At 35.4% G+C, this 15,701-nt stretch overlaps 1 protein-coding gene across 3 annotated transcripts in view; it reads left to right on the forward strand.

Moving 5' to 3' along the window:
* The window catches only part of LOC106470806 (FTS and Hook-interacting protein-like), an 87,626-nt gene that overhangs the window by 44,833 nt on the left and 27,092 nt on the right, over window positions 1–15,701 (forward strand). For all 3 annotated transcript variants that reach the window (XR_002613132.1, XM_022399450.1, XM_022399449.1), the window contains exons 7-10: window positions 3,867–3,953; window positions 10,944–11,111; window positions 11,352–11,431; window positions 13,559–14,702. Coding sequence is in view for 2 of the 3 variants with exons in the window: in XM_022399450.1 (XP_022255158.1) it covers window positions 3,867–3,953; window positions 10,944–11,111; window positions 11,352–11,431; window positions 13,559–14,702 (1,479 nt within the window). In the remaining variant the exon portion in view is untranslated. The remainder of the gene's footprint in view (window positions 1–3,866; window positions 3,954–10,943; window positions 11,112–11,351; window positions 11,432–13,558; window positions 14,703–15,701) is intronic.

A 15,701-nucleotide genomic window follows, 5' to 3' on the forward strand; every position in this document is an offset into this window, starting at 1 on the left:
AAAACATGACTATTAATTTCTTGACAACATTTCAAACATTTTCTTCAGTAAAATTTTATATTTTATCTGTTATTTTCTCATTACAGAATTGGTCAATTTTACCAACCTCGTAACCACCAAATAAATCTAAATTACCCTCTTTTTCTTTCTATAATAACTTTAAATTGTGACACAAAATTACATTTGTTTATCCTAAATAGCTTTAAGCTGGTAATGGTATACCTTTATTTATAATTAATATTTATTGTTTTATTGCCCTTTGAACCGTGTCTAACTACTATCCCTGCCATTATAAGTTGTAAATCACTTGGGGGAATGTGCAGCTCAAGTTACTCTATTGAATTACATTACCCATGAGCTACTATGAGCTGTTTGAGTGCGTGCCTCGTGAAACATTTTTATTATATTATAATATTATTTATTTATTTAACCTAATTTATCTTAACTAACTTAAAAAGATCCCTATTTTTACATTTTAGTTACTTTTTAATAATAAATAAGAAATAAATTACTTACCCAATCTTCTTTTTTCTTGCTGTCAATTGTCAATGATACTTATCCCTACTTTTTTATACTAGTGGTAGTAATGCATTAAATAATTTTTATTTAATTAAATAATGGACCAAAGAACATAGACTAATAACATGCAAAAAGCAGACAATTTCTCATAACTTTCAAAATTTTTCTGACTTTCTAATTGTGCGACAAGAGCCATTACAAATTCATCCAAGCTAGTCGTTAACTTTCCCAAGGGAATAGAGCTTGTATTTTGAGTGAAATTGACATCTAACTGTTCAGAACAGAACATTATACAATACGTCATTTGACTTTCTATTGGTTATAGGTAATATATAATCAAAGTAAGAGAGCACTATTAATAAATCCTGAAAGAGAGGATGTGACAGGAGGGGTCTGATTTTCTATTTGATAACTTTGTAACTAAACAAAATTGAAGGCTATGCAAATTATGGTTTGTCTGAGTAATGACGATTTCATAGTGAGTAATTTATGTTTAATTTCCTACTTCTTGGTAGGGTGGTGGATAAAATAGAGAAGAGAAGATTCCTAGAGAGAATGTGTCACATTAGGGGAAATTAAAATATGGATTATTAGCTAAGATTTTATGCTATACTAATTGGTATAACATAAACAAAAGTAGTTTAGAAAATTTTTAATGTAAGACACTAAAACCTTGTCATCTGCAGTTAATCCAATTCCACAAGTAGCCCAGTTCTATGAAGTAAGATTGAACACAGTTCTGCCATGTCTGGTCCTCCTGATCATGTTGATGTTTCTGGCGAGGAGATACCGGGCTCAGATGTGGTGCAATACCACTCAGATCATCTCAATCTGATCTGTTCCTCTCATTTTGGGGGTGTCCTCTGGATGCTTCAGGGGGATATGTCTGTTACTCTCTCACACCTGTCCCTCCTACATTTCAATTTCAGGGTTTTATATTTAATATATTTTTAATGATAACATTTGTATATGCCTGCAATATAGTATCATGTAATTCCAATATGCATTGTGGATCCCCATCTGTAGTGAGTGGTACCTGACCAGGTATACTTTTTTTAATTCACAGTGTCCATCCTGTGACCATGCTCGATGTCAATTACATTGTAGCTCTTCTTGTCATGGACCTGATGTACAATTCCAAATGCTGCCAGGTTTTGGTTGTGTGTCTCCGCTCAGTTGTCATCTATGCCAAAACAATTATGTTGCAGAATTAGGTTACGCCCACTGTAGAGATGGGGTACTCTGTAGGACCACTAGTAGTTCTATCTACTGGTCTTTTGCTTCATAAATATGTTCGTCTCAGACTGTACACTCATGGACACACGTGAGTAAAGTAGACAGAGTTTGCTGCCCATCTCTGATGCTCTATGGCATTGAGACTTTCTACTGTGGACCTGATGTACAGTTATAGATGCTGCCAGGTGATGGGTGATTGACTCTGTTGACGTGGTAACTCTGCTTCTCAAAATAGGGTATTGAGGTAATCTGTTGCACAGTCTCTGGTGTTGCAGCCCTCCAGACTCTCTAATGCATTTTCCCTCCTTTCTTCTAGTGGAGTATGGGAGTCCTTGCCACTTACCAGTGCCTAGCCACTGGGGTGGTGACCATGGAGGCCTGTTCCCCTGAGTTGAGAGTAGGATGATGGCATATAGCACTTCCTACCAATGACCTGATGTACGATTCCAGAAACTGCCAGGTTTTGATTGTAGCACTATGCTGTACTGATGTATATCTATCTGACAGATTGCTTTTTCCCACCATGGCATTCCTTCATCCTACCATCCTCTGGATGTACATTCCTAGTGGGTCCAATGCTAGTTGGAGATGGCCTGGTTACGATTAGAATCATGTCAAGAGCATGATGCCCTTCCTACCACGAACCTGAAGAACAATTCCACATACTGCCAGGTTTTGGTTGAAGGACTTTGCCATATTACAAATATATATATATTCCAGTTTTCCCCTCAGACTGAGACATTTCTCCTATCTATCATCCTCTGGATGCAGTTCCCGGGGCATCAGGTGTTGGTTGGAGATGGTCCAGCTAAGTAAGTCTTCATATGTGGATGAAAAATCCCAATGCCACCAGGTTTTGGACTGGGCATGTATCCCAGGTTTGGGGTTCCTCTTCCTACCTTCTGCTGGATGTCAGTTCTTGATGGATCTGGTGTTGGTTGTAGCTGGATGCAGCACATGTATTCCCACTTGTGTATGATCGGGTATCCTCCTTCTATTATGGCCTGGAAGGATTATACCCAATTCTGCCAGGTTTTGGACTGTAGAAGTCATCCCACTGGGGCTTTCATCCTTCTTAATGCCTGTTGGATGTTGGTTTGTGGTGGATTGGGTGTTGGCTGGGTTGGAAATGCAAGCAACTGGAGATAAATTTTGGTACATGAGCTCATCTTCCCTACCAATTTCTGTTTCAAGGTGAATATGTAGGTGATCCTCTGCCTACTGTGGAATTGATATACCATTCTAGATAATGCTTGGTGATGGATGAGATTGAACTACCACTACAGAGTTTATTAGCTCTAGCCAACCAGGGGTCCCATTAATTGGTATTATGTATTATGGGATTCCTTCATGTTTTTTTGCCTTTTATGTTTGCGATAATGTCATAAAAGAGAGAAAAGTATACCTGGATCAGATGTGGTATGGTATCTTCTCTTATTTCCCACCCAGCCTCCCCACTTCTGGTATATATGGTGTAGGTTTTCTGACCAATCTCAAAGTGATTAATGAGCACAGTTGTGGAGAGGGCACTGTTTTCAATAGGGTTGTGTTGTGCTCCTATTGGTGGAGAACTGCTGCATAATCATTTGCATATGAATATGCAGAAATGGGAGGTGGAAGGCTAGTCACAAGCATTGAAAATTTGCACTGACAGGGGCAATACTAATCGAGAAAAGGTATTTTGTAAGTGGAGGTAAGTATCTATTGGAAATACAATTTCAGTTTAGAAAATTGTTAACTTTTGAATCATGTATGAAAATAGTTGATTGTAACAAATTAGATATATATAAGTTTAATAATTAAACATAATTATTACTCATGAGAACATTATATTTAGATTACACATGAATAGAGTTACATTTAACAAGAATTCATGAATTTATTGTTTAAGAATAATTTTAATCACCATGTAATGTTTTCTAAATTCTGCTTCGTTTGTGTTCAGAATGCTAAATGAATTTTTCTTCAAATTGAGTAGCTGCAAGTGGAAAATTTCATAAAATTAGCCAGATGGTTTTACTGGCTAGATTAAAAAGTAAAATATTTTGAAGGGTGTTATGTTGTGAATTGTATGTAATAAAGATAACACTATTCTCCCTTTACAAATCAAGGTAGCTCACCATGTGGTAAAAGCCCAAGTGGTAGATTACCTCTATCAAGGATTTCTGGAGCCTGTGATTGGACCAGCTCTCCATCAGGTAGAAGATGGTAGAATAGTGTATTTGTTCTAAAATTATTCACAGGAGTGTCATTGTTTTACCTTTAATTAATATAGTGGTTATTCAGTGATGCATAATATCCTAGAGCAGATTGTTAAACAATGTTTTTACCTGTAGTTGAAAAGAAACTCATCTTCTCTCACATTTCAATGGTAGCTACTGTCAATTTACCATCAAGTCATTTAGGAGTTCAAAATGCACCAATTATTCACTAGTTGATTAAAAGTTCTTGTCTAAACAGTATTTGTTGTCATTATACGTGTTCTTTTTCAACTCTCACCTCCATTATACAATATACCTATAATAGTTGTTAATTGTACAATATAAATATTTTACAGCAGCACTTCGTGCCTGTTAATAGTTGTTAGTTATACAATATAAATATTTTACAGCAGCACTTCGTGCCTGTTAGTAGTTGTTAATTGTACAATATAAATATTTTATAGTAGCACTTCGTGCCTGTTAAGAGTTGTTAGTTATACAATATAAATATTTTACAGCAGCACTTCGTGCCTGTTAATAGTTGTTAATTATACAATATAAATATTTTACAGCAGCACTTCGTGTCTGTTAATAGTTGTTAATTGTACAATATAAATATTTTACAGCAGCACTTCTTGCCTGTTAATAGTTGTTTGTTGTACAATATAAATATTTTATAGTAGCACTTCTTGTCTGTTAATAGTTGTTAATTGTACAATATAAATATTTTACAGCAGCACTTCTTGCCTGTTAATAGTTGTTAGTTGTACAATATAAATATTTTACAGCAGCACTTTGTGCCTGTTAATAGTTGTTAATTATACAATATGAATATTTTATAGTAGCACTTTGTGCCTGTTAATAGTTGTTAATTGTACAATATAAATATTTTATAGTAGCACTTTGTGCCTGTTAATAGTTGTTAATTATACAACATAAATATTTTATAGCAGCACTTCTTGCCTGTTAATAGTTGTTAATTATACAACATAAATATTTTATAGCAGCACTTCTTGCCTGTTAATAGTTGTTAATTGTACAATATAAATATTTTACAGTAGCACTTCTTGCCTGTTAGTAGTTGTTAATTATACAATATAAATATTTTATAGCATCACTTCTTTGTATATACTATATATACTAGCTGACTACCCCTCATAGTGGGGTAAATACTGATAAATTTTTCTTCTCAAAATTAAATTTAAATATATGTTTTATGAACATCTTTCTAAAAATTAATTATATTATAGTAACAGTGTATGTGTAAAGAATGTTTATTCTTTTTCTAGTATTTCACAAAACCATTTTTTTGTGAGCATTTGGTCATCTTCTGTAAGTGGTCCACTCCCAGGATCCCATTTCTAGCCAGCATCTGTCTGAGGCAGTTCTAGATCTTCTTTGCAAAGGCACTGTGGAGTGGATGATTCCTTCTCAGTCAGGTTTCTATTCACATTTGTTCATTGTCCCCAAGAAGACCAAGGACTGGTGGGTCAACACAGACCTTTCTTCCTTGAACCACTTCCTAGGCCTTCCTTGATTCACCATGGAATCATACCTACCTCTTTGATAGGTTTTTACTCCTGGTCTTTGGACAATGAAGGTAGATGTCTTGGATGCTTACCTCCACATTCCCATCTCCCCTGCATTTTCTTAGTTTTGGCCATAGGGATTCCATCTACCAGTTACAGGCTCTCCTGTTCAGGCTGGTTTTGGCTATCTACATTTTTGTTGAGTGGTCAAGGCCTTTGCCTATCTTCTTCATTCCAGGGGCCTTCATTTCCACCATTTCATGGATGACTGGCTGCTTTTAGCTTCTTTGTATACCACCCCTTACCTTTACATTCAGTTTCTTCTTTGAGAGGCTGCACAATTAGTTTGGCTGGTCAAGGCTGAGAAGTCCTTCCCATTTCTAATGCAATCTTACTCATTTCAGGGTATTTTTTAATTCCCGTCTTGGCCGGGCCCAACTTTCTCTCTTTTGCCTGCAATCGAAAGAGTTTCAGGTTTGAACTGTTTTCTCCTCTCCTTCTCCAACTGCACGAGAGGTTCTATTTCTTTTGGGGATGTGGGCTTCTTTGGAAGTCCTCATTCCCCTCAGTCAAGCCCACAAGTGACCATTTCAGTTGGTTTTACAAGATCAGTGGAACCTCATTCAGGATCCTTTGGACACTCCTATCCATCTTTGTCCTTTGCTGCATGTGGACTTCACCTGGTTTTTGAACTGAGACAACAATGCAGTGCATATTTTTATTCCTCATCCAAAGGTGCACTTCTTCATGGATGTTACTCTTTCGATTTTGAGTGTGTATCTTGACATGCAGGAGATTTTGGGACATTGGTCTGTAGCGGAATCATCTCTTCATATCAATCTCTTAGAACTGTTTGCTGTCCATTGTGCCTTTGTTCATTTCCTTCCATCTCTCCAAAACTGGTTGGTTATGATCCATTCCGACAACTCCATGGTTGTCTTGCACATCCTTCAACAAGGGGGCATTTGGTCGAGGTCTCATTGTTTCCACACATTAGACCTCTTATTTTGAGCCCACAGCCATCACATTCGTTTGTTGGCATGTCATATACCAGGTGCCCTGAATCTGGGCATGGATTTCAGAAAAATTCAATTTTTCTTTTCAAATGCATGGTAAAAAATATGTACAGTATTAATTCAGTCTACAATCTTTGCTTTTGATGAGAAGTCCAAACCTAGTAACCTCATGATTTCAGCATGTTTCAAATACTGATTTTTTTTTTCAAAGATCCATAATTTTTTTGCACATAGAAAAACCACTTGGTGTCTTGGAGGCAGAGTTTAATGTTCCGTTCACCAGCAATTCAAATTTACCACCACAATGGCCACATACTTTACTGTTGATATCTAAAGACTTTGATTGTCTTCCAACACAGATTCCACAACAAATACATCTATACGTGTATTTAGCTTGAATAACATAACAATGACAACAAGTTATTGGTGGAAGTTCTGGAAACTGAAAGCTTGCCTTTCTTGCCCAGATCTTCCAAATAGGGCCATGTCCACCCCAATGACCATTAATGATCCAACTTTCAGCATGACACAATTCATGAATTAATGTATCTCTAAGATGATCAGCAGAATCTATAACTTTTGGAGCAAACTCAATTCCAGATTCTCTATTTAATGAGCTGGAAGGCTTGAACAAAATGTTAGAATCTCTCAGAAACCTTTGACTACATCTTTGAGTAGTTCCGGATCAGAAAGTGAAGAAGAGTTTGAGAAATTTTTGGACTGGATGAAAATTCCAGCCAAGAATTGTCCTTCACTATCAAGTGATGATAATTTTATCAATGAGTTACTAGATTTGTACTTCTCAACAAAAGGAAAAATTATAGACTGAATTAATACTGTACATGTTTTTACCATGCATTTGACAAGGAAGATTGAATTTTTTTGAGATCATTGTAGTACAATAGATTTAATCATGTCTATTTGAATTTAATATTAATGAAAGAAAACTTTCTGCTTACAGATTGTTTGTCATGTCCCGACCAGACTCTTTCCACAAAGTGGTCTCTCAACCCACAGGTGTTTGGTTGACTGTGTTCATAGTGAATGAGTTACTCTGGAACTAGATGCATTTACCACCCACCTGAATTCCAAACTTTCCAGGTTATGGTCTCCTGTTCCTCAACCTTTGGCTGTACCTGTCAATGCCCTCATTCAGGATTGGGAGGGGGGATGTCTTTTTCCTCATGTCCTCTCAGTCATACAAACCACTTCATGTTGAGTCCTCTTGATGGCTCCACTCTGGCTGGTGCAGCCTTGGTTTCCTATTCTATGTCTTTTCCTACTGACAACTCCTCTTCCTCTCTTAGTCAGCCTCATTTGAGCATGCTACATCCTTCTCTTCCCATGCTCCATCTTCATGCATGGCTTTTGTCTGATCCCTTTCCAGACAGGCCAGATTATATTTATAGGTTGCTTCCCTAATTTCCCATTCAGTGCACTCGTCATCCATGTCAGTTTACCATCATAAGTGGTATTTCTATCTTTGGTTTTCTCATCATGGTTTCCTCCATCTTGTCCTACTCTCCTGCCCCTGACTTCCTTCCTTATCTGGCTTTATGACAAGGGACTGTCAGTATCTGCTATTGATGTTTATCACATAGCATTGTCAGCCACTTTCTGTTTCACAAGATATTGCCATGTCTTCACTCCTTCCACCTTCACTGCCTTCCATGTCCTACTGCCCTCCCTGATTGGAACCTCAGTGTCATTCTCCATGCCCTCACACTTCCTCTCTTTGTATTGTCTCTACTTAAGGACCTTTTTCTTCCTCTTCTAGGCATGTACATCAATGTTTGGATTTGTTCCTTTTCAGTGTCTCTCACGCATTACATTATAGGTCCTGTGTTATCCTCTACCTGTATTGGTCTTTCTTGCCCAAAACATTGGCCACACATGAGGACAAGTTTGCCTTACCTTCCATTTCTCACCTTTATCCTTGTTCCAATCTGGATTGTCTCTTATGTCCTAACCAGGCTCTCCACTGTTATGTGGCTCACACTGCTCCCTTCTGTAGTTCCCATTTGTTTATTCATTGGAACCCTTTCCATGATATTTCTACTATTACCCTCACTGGTTGGATTTGTCTGCATTATTCTTCCCTTTCTCATGATGATTCTCATCTCTTCCATATCTCCTCCCATTACATTTGTCACTTTACCATTTTCCTGGCTGCTCAGTTCTGTTGTCCTTCAGATGATATAATTTGTGCTGGCATGTGGAACATTCCCCATACATTTATCTTGCATTATCTGCATCATCTGGCTGTTCCCTGGTCTATGGGTTAGCATTTACCTCAAGTTGCCATCTTTAGCTACATGGTTTCTCTGTGAGTGGGTAGGTGCACCTTTTATACAATTCTTTTTTACAGGGGCCTTTCTTGCATATACAAATTATACAAATCCTATCACTTATTTCCAAGTGTTGCCTGACGAGGTATACTTATTCTTAATCCTGCACTGTTGAGATGGGTGTTCTACAAGATCGCTTGTAGGTTTTTCCTCCTGGTGTAGTGCATCATAAATATGTTCACCCTGGACCATACACTCATGGACTAACATGAGTAAAGCAGAAGGGGATTGCTGCCCATTGCTGCTGCTCCTTAGTTTAGCTGTATCAGGAAAGGTGTACATTTCAATATAAGGTTTTGGAGTCACCCATTGCACTGTCTCTGGTGTTGCATTCCCCTGGACTCTCCAGTGCATTCCCTTCACACACACACACACAAATTATCCAGTGGAGTACAGGACTCCTTACTAGTTCCTAGCTGCTGGGGTGGTGGACCCCCGAGTGTGTTTAATTCCACTCAGTTGAGAGTACGGTGGTGGTGTAGATGATGTATAGACACTCCTCCTACTTCTGACTTGATATTCTGTTCCAGATGCCACTTGGTTATGGACTTTATGGTTTCTGCTACAGTGCTAACATTGCAGAAGTTAACATTTTCCTACAATTAAAAGGTATTTCTGATAGATTCTTACCTCCCCTCACACTTCCAACCTTCCCTTCCCACTTTCCGTGTCTTTTAACATTGCTCAAACTCAAAGTGAAGTTGAGCTGATCTTCATGGAGGGAGTTAGCTATGCTAGGAGTTGTTGCACTCCTATTGGTGGAGGATTGTTATATGCTCATTTGCATGCTATCATGCAGCTACCACATGTGAGGATAGGTGGGAGTATCGAGGCTAGTGGCGAGCAAATATTTGTGCATGTAAAGGGCAGTACAAGATGTGAACAAGATGAGGCAAGAGACTAATGGAAATACATTTTCAGTGTAGGAAAATGTTGACTTCCACATAATAGTCGAGCACTATAACCACTGACACCCAGTCCTTGTAGTCATATGTTAACAGATAATAAAATATCATGTTATTGTTATTTTTTCTAATATTGTAATATCTTGGTATAAACATGATGAGTTAATAATTTAAAAAAGTTATAAAAAATTCCCACTCAACTGGGATTTGAACTCAAGACTTCTACTTGTGACAAACTACCAATGCAATATGAACGTTACCAACAGAGAGTAACGCGTTGTAGACAAAGGGGGTGTTATAAACAAAGAGTGGCTTTTATTATATATCATGATATGCTTTATGGCATCTCTTCTATCATGTTTATTTCACTATTAAGTAATGTTTTCTGTTCAGTGTAGTTGTTGGTGGCTATTATCTGTGTGGTTTTTTAATGGAATTTTACATTATAGTAATTTTGGTGTTTTTCATGCTTTAATTCATTAAAAATATTTTTCAGTAAAACATTATATATATATATATATATATAACATCGAGCAGATTAACGTGGGAATTGTCAAAAAAATCCATACTTTAAACTTAACTGATAACAAAGAATGCTAGAAATTTTAGACCTGATACCATATAAACATGTTCATTTAGTATTAAAAAGTAAAAAATGTCTGAAATACTTTTCATAGGATTAAGTTTACTTGGTTCCTATGTACGTGATTCCCAATTGTTCAGTAAAAATAGAATAATGTATAATTTTGGCCTCTTGGGCCTGAAAAGGTGCTTAAATTTTTATTCAGTGCTTGAAAGCCAAGGAAAATCTGGGAAAAATAAAAATTAGTAGCAGCTAAGAATGTAGTGCCATTAATACCAAATTTATGATAGCCTCACAAAAGGATGAAACAAAATTCTTTGCAAGACATGCTGGATTGTAAGAATAAAAATAAGTTGATCTTCACTGTATGGTATTTCATGTTTATTGACAACAGGCTAACAAGAGAAAAACTGATAGTTAGACATGAAGTTTTCAATATAATTCTGTTAAACTTAAAAGGTCTTGGAAAAACTGTTTTAGTAGTCTTGGAATTTTGTGAAAGTAAAAGTTTAGGAACCATGTTCAGTTTCAGAAATTCAGAAACATAACTTAAATTATTGGTTTATAAAATGATAATAATGAAGATTTTCCTTTGGCTTATTCTAGACATCCACAGAAGAAGTCATAGCAGCCACAGCTTATTTGCAGTTGTTTCTTCGCTCCATCACAGAACCAACCATAATCAAAGTCTTCCTCAAGTTTATAGTAATGTCAAATTTTGAAGGTCATCAAATCTTGGATACCTTAGTGAAAAGAATAGAATCCCAGTCTACTGTAAGCTACCATTTTATTTGTAGTTATTTTTAAGAAAATATATTTATTTTGTGGATTTTTATTTAGTATTTTGTATGTTCAACTATGATGAGTTACATGTATTTCAACTGAAGTTAAGGAATTGAAGGAATAATTGTTTTGCCCACCAGTAACAGGGAAATGATCAAGAATTTGTTCATGACATTGTTACAGTTTCCTAGAATGTTTAGTATTTAAAAACGTTTTTGTTTATTCATTTAGCTGTGTACCATCACACTGGCCCTTTTCAAGACACTCCTAGATTTTAATTGTGAAGATTTTATGTTGGAGTTAGTACTCAAGTAAGTGTGTTTATATCCTTCCTCAGTTTTGTGATGTTAGGGCTAGTACTTAAGTAAGTGTTTGTATCCTTCTTCAGTTTCGTCTAGTTGGAGTTAGTATTCAAGTAACTGTGTTTCTATACTTCCTCAGTTTTATCTAGTTTGAGTTAGTACTCAAGTAAGTGTGTTTATATACTTCCTCAGTTTTTGTCCAGTTGGAGTTAGTATTCAAGTAAGTGTGTTTGTATCATTTTTCAGTTTTGTGATGTTAGGGCTAGTACTTAAGTAAGTGTGTTTATATCATTTCTCAGTTTTGTGATGTTAGGGCCAGTACTCAAGTAAGTGTTTGTATCCTTCTTCAGTTTTGGCTAGTTTGAGTTAGTACTCAAGTAAGTGTGTTTGTATCCTTCTTCAGTTTTGGCTAGTTTGAGTTAGTACTCAAGTAAGTGTGTTTGTATCCTTCTTCAGTTTTGTGATGTTAGGGCCAGTACTCAAGTAAATATGTTAATATCCTTTCTCAATTATGTGATGTTAGGGCTGGTACTCAAGCAAGTGTGTTAATATCTATTCTGAATTTTGTCTTGTTGGAGTTAGTAATCAAGTAAGTGTGTTTGTATCCTTTCTCAACTTTGTGGTGTTAGGGCTAGTATTCAGTTAAGTGTGCTGGAATTTAAATTTGAGTGAATTCAACATATATTCAATTATAAAGATATGTTTTCCAGATGCTTTGTTATTAATTCATCAGTACACATGTTTAAGATATAGGAAGTACTATATAGAGGATCATGAAACATCTGAACATACCACCTGAACAATAGCAATAAACCGTATACTACAATGTTTGAAAAAATTTAACAAACTGAGAGTTTTTGTAAATTAGTGAACAATAATAGAAATACTACCAAATGTTTTGTGTAAGGGACTTGTGCATAAAACTGCAGAGTATTTTGTATAAGTATCTCAACTAGAGTTCTATATAAGCAACTGAACAAAAATACATAAAACTATTAAGAATTCTGTATAAGTGACAAAACAACCATACATAAAACTACTGAAAATTCTGTATAAGCAACTGAACAACAATGCATAAAATTAGTGAGTGTGTCACTTTGACACACATAGCATGTATGTTTTTCCTATTATGAAAACCATTCTGGGTGAAATAGTTTGAAACTTGAGATTAACATTCTACAGATTATGTAGTTTCTTCAAAATAAAATATCTTGTTTAATATTTGTATGAATTCTCAGCTTCAGAAATTCCAGAAGATTTATTTGTGAAATGTCGTTTTAGAAACACTTGAAAATATATATTTTTGTAGATTTGATTTACAGCTTTCTATTTGTGGAAGTAATGATATTAAAATCATCTTATTTACATTGAATAACTGGCTTTTTAACAATTGTAATATAGATACATGATGTATAGTAATTAACAATAATAATGTGTAAAGTAAAAGTGGCTGCTTCTGGCCAATTGCCTCATTGTAGTCAATGATTTGGAAATAAGGATGTTTATGATACTACTTGGCCTGCACAATGGCAAATTCTCTGCGGTGAAACTCCATAATTTGGCTAGTAATAAACTTCTTTAGCCTCTAAAGAAATAAATGAGCATACAGTCCTGTAAATGTAGGTTTACGATAAAAACTAGTTTCAAAAATATACTATTTGTAACAACTGATACACTCAAAAAAAGCTATTTTATTAACAGTTTAGAACTCATTTTATCATGTTGTTTGTTTAAATAATAATAATCATTGTCTTGCAGACAATTGTTTAACTGTTTTCTTTCAATAAGTTATAAGAAATGGATTTGTTTAATTTGAGCCCATTTCTACACATCTATTTGTTTTATATATTTCTTTATTAAACTGAAAGAACGGTTTCTTAGCAGCAAGTTTTAACTACTTTTTGAACTGCAAATTCATTAATATCTCTGGTTTAATATAATAGTTGTAAATATATATGATTAGTTTCATCAAGTAATAATTATCTAGAGATAATTTTATGTATTGTTGTTCAGTTGTATTTACATTTTGTGTTCTAAAAAGTATTTCAGAACTACAACAGTCTTATATATTTTTTATCAGAAGTATAGTTTTTTACTCTTGCATTTTCCTTGTTAAAATTATTGTCATAATTTCAGGTACTTGATTCCTTGTACCCATGTCATGGTTAGCCAGCGAATTCGGTTGCGTGATGTGGATGTATACAGTCAGACAGCAGAAAAGCTACTGTCACTAGTACCTACTTGTTTCTTAACCTTGCCAACATCCTCTCTCCCTTCAAACATGAAGCACTCGGAGAGACTGTCACTCGGGGGTAGTTTAAGAGTTAAAAGACATCGTCGTACAACTTCAACATCAAGCCTTGCCTCTGGTGACTTTCATGTGAATCAAAGATCATGTAGTGGTAATAACGGTATTAACCCAATGCAGTTGTACTATGAAGAGAGGGAGCACCATGAAACTAGTTACTTAGATTATCTCAAGGAAGCTAGAGAATGTGTGTTAGCCTGCACTAAAGCTTCTCTAAAGTGGACTGCTCCTTATAATGGGTTGATACCACCCCCAGATGCATCTTTAATGAATCCAGCTAAGAAACATCAGTCATGCACTGAGGTTTCTAGAGATTCCTCTGTTCCAAGTGGACAGTGTGATGAAAAATTGATAATAATTGACAATTACTACACTGATTTAAATCAAACTGAATCTAGCCACCAAAATGGAGAAAGTTCAACACTGAGTCACTGTTTGAACACTGAAAATATCATGTGCAATCTATCCTCAAAGTCTACAGTAAATGGTTCATCTAGAAATGAGAATGAAATGAATATGGAAAATAGTATCATTGAGTTAAATGTAGAAAGATCAGGAGACCATATGGATAATTCAGCATTGTTTAAAGAAAGGCATGAAAATAAGGGTCAACTGTCAAAGTATGAATTGATTAAAATAAAAAAAAATCAACACTTAAGTAATTTGTGCACATTCTCAGATTTTCAGGATAACGGAACTAAGTCCTTGCTATTAGGTAACAGAACTAAAGATTCTTGCAAGTCTAGTACATCATCTCCATCAAGTTTGGAGTCTTTTGAAAGTCCTGATATTGGACCTTTTCTCAATGTTCTGTTAACTAAACTAGAGATGATGCTTCAGAATGATGTGTACACAAATCTCCGGTTAACAGAGGTACTAGCTCGTCTAGCCCTCTATCCACAGCCTTTGCTTCGATCTTTCTTGCTCAACCATTCTTTGGTCTTCCAGCCAACAGTGAGATCATTACTTCAGGTAGACATTTATGATTGTTATAAATTCAATTATTAATAAATGTAGGTCTTGAAAACCAATATATCCATGGTAACTAGTATGTAGGTTATCATAAGAAGGCTCAGTTTATTGTGCTGTGTTGTTTTGTTATAACTGTAGTGTTATTGTATGTCTATACATACTATTTGAGGATGGAAAACATTTAGTAATACATAGTATAAAGACATTTAAAAAGTTAGTTGTGTGCTGTTTTGTAGTTGTAAAGTGTAATATTGTTTGAGGATTGAAAATTTGTAGTAATGTCTTTTACTCACATAGTTGTAGTATATTTATTAAATGAATTTCAAGAATATGCAGCATTGTTGCAACTTATTTATTATTCTCTATGTTATTCAGCTGACACACTCTTTAACTACACCCTACATATGATATACACTCTGCCACTGTATAAAACCTACTCTCTTTCTTTTAATTTGTCCAGGGATACTGGTGAAGGGTAGAATTTCTTGAAACCATAACTCAGTGACGAGCAGTAAATCAAAATATATATTGGTCTTCACATTATTAGCTCTTAAGTAAGGACTCTTTTGAATATACTTCAGCAGTAATGTGTGACATCTATACCACTATAAGTAAGGACTCTTTAAATATACTTCAGCAGTGATATCTGACATCTATACCACTACAAGTAAGGACTCTTTGAATATACTTCAGCAGTGATGTCTGACATCTATACTGCTATATGTAAGGACTCATTAAATATACTTCAACAGTGATGTCTGACATCAATACCACTACAAGTAAGGACTCTTTTAATATACTTCAGCAGTAACATATGACATCTATACCGCTATATGTAAGGACTCTTTAAATATACTTCAGCAGTGATGTCTGACATCTATACCACTATATGTAAGGACTCATTAAATATACTTCAGCAGTGATGTCTGACATCTATACCACTACAAGTAAGGACTCTTTAAATATACTTCAGCAGTGATGTCTGACATCTATACCACG

The sequence above is a fragment of the Limulus polyphemus genome, unplaced genomic scaffold (assembly GCF_000517525.1).
Source record: "Limulus polyphemus unplaced genomic scaffold, Limulus_polyphemus-2.1.2 Scaffold4228, whole genome shotgun sequence".
NCBI classification, from domain to species: Eukaryota; Metazoa; Arthropoda; class Merostomata; order Xiphosura; family Limulidae; genus Limulus; species Limulus polyphemus.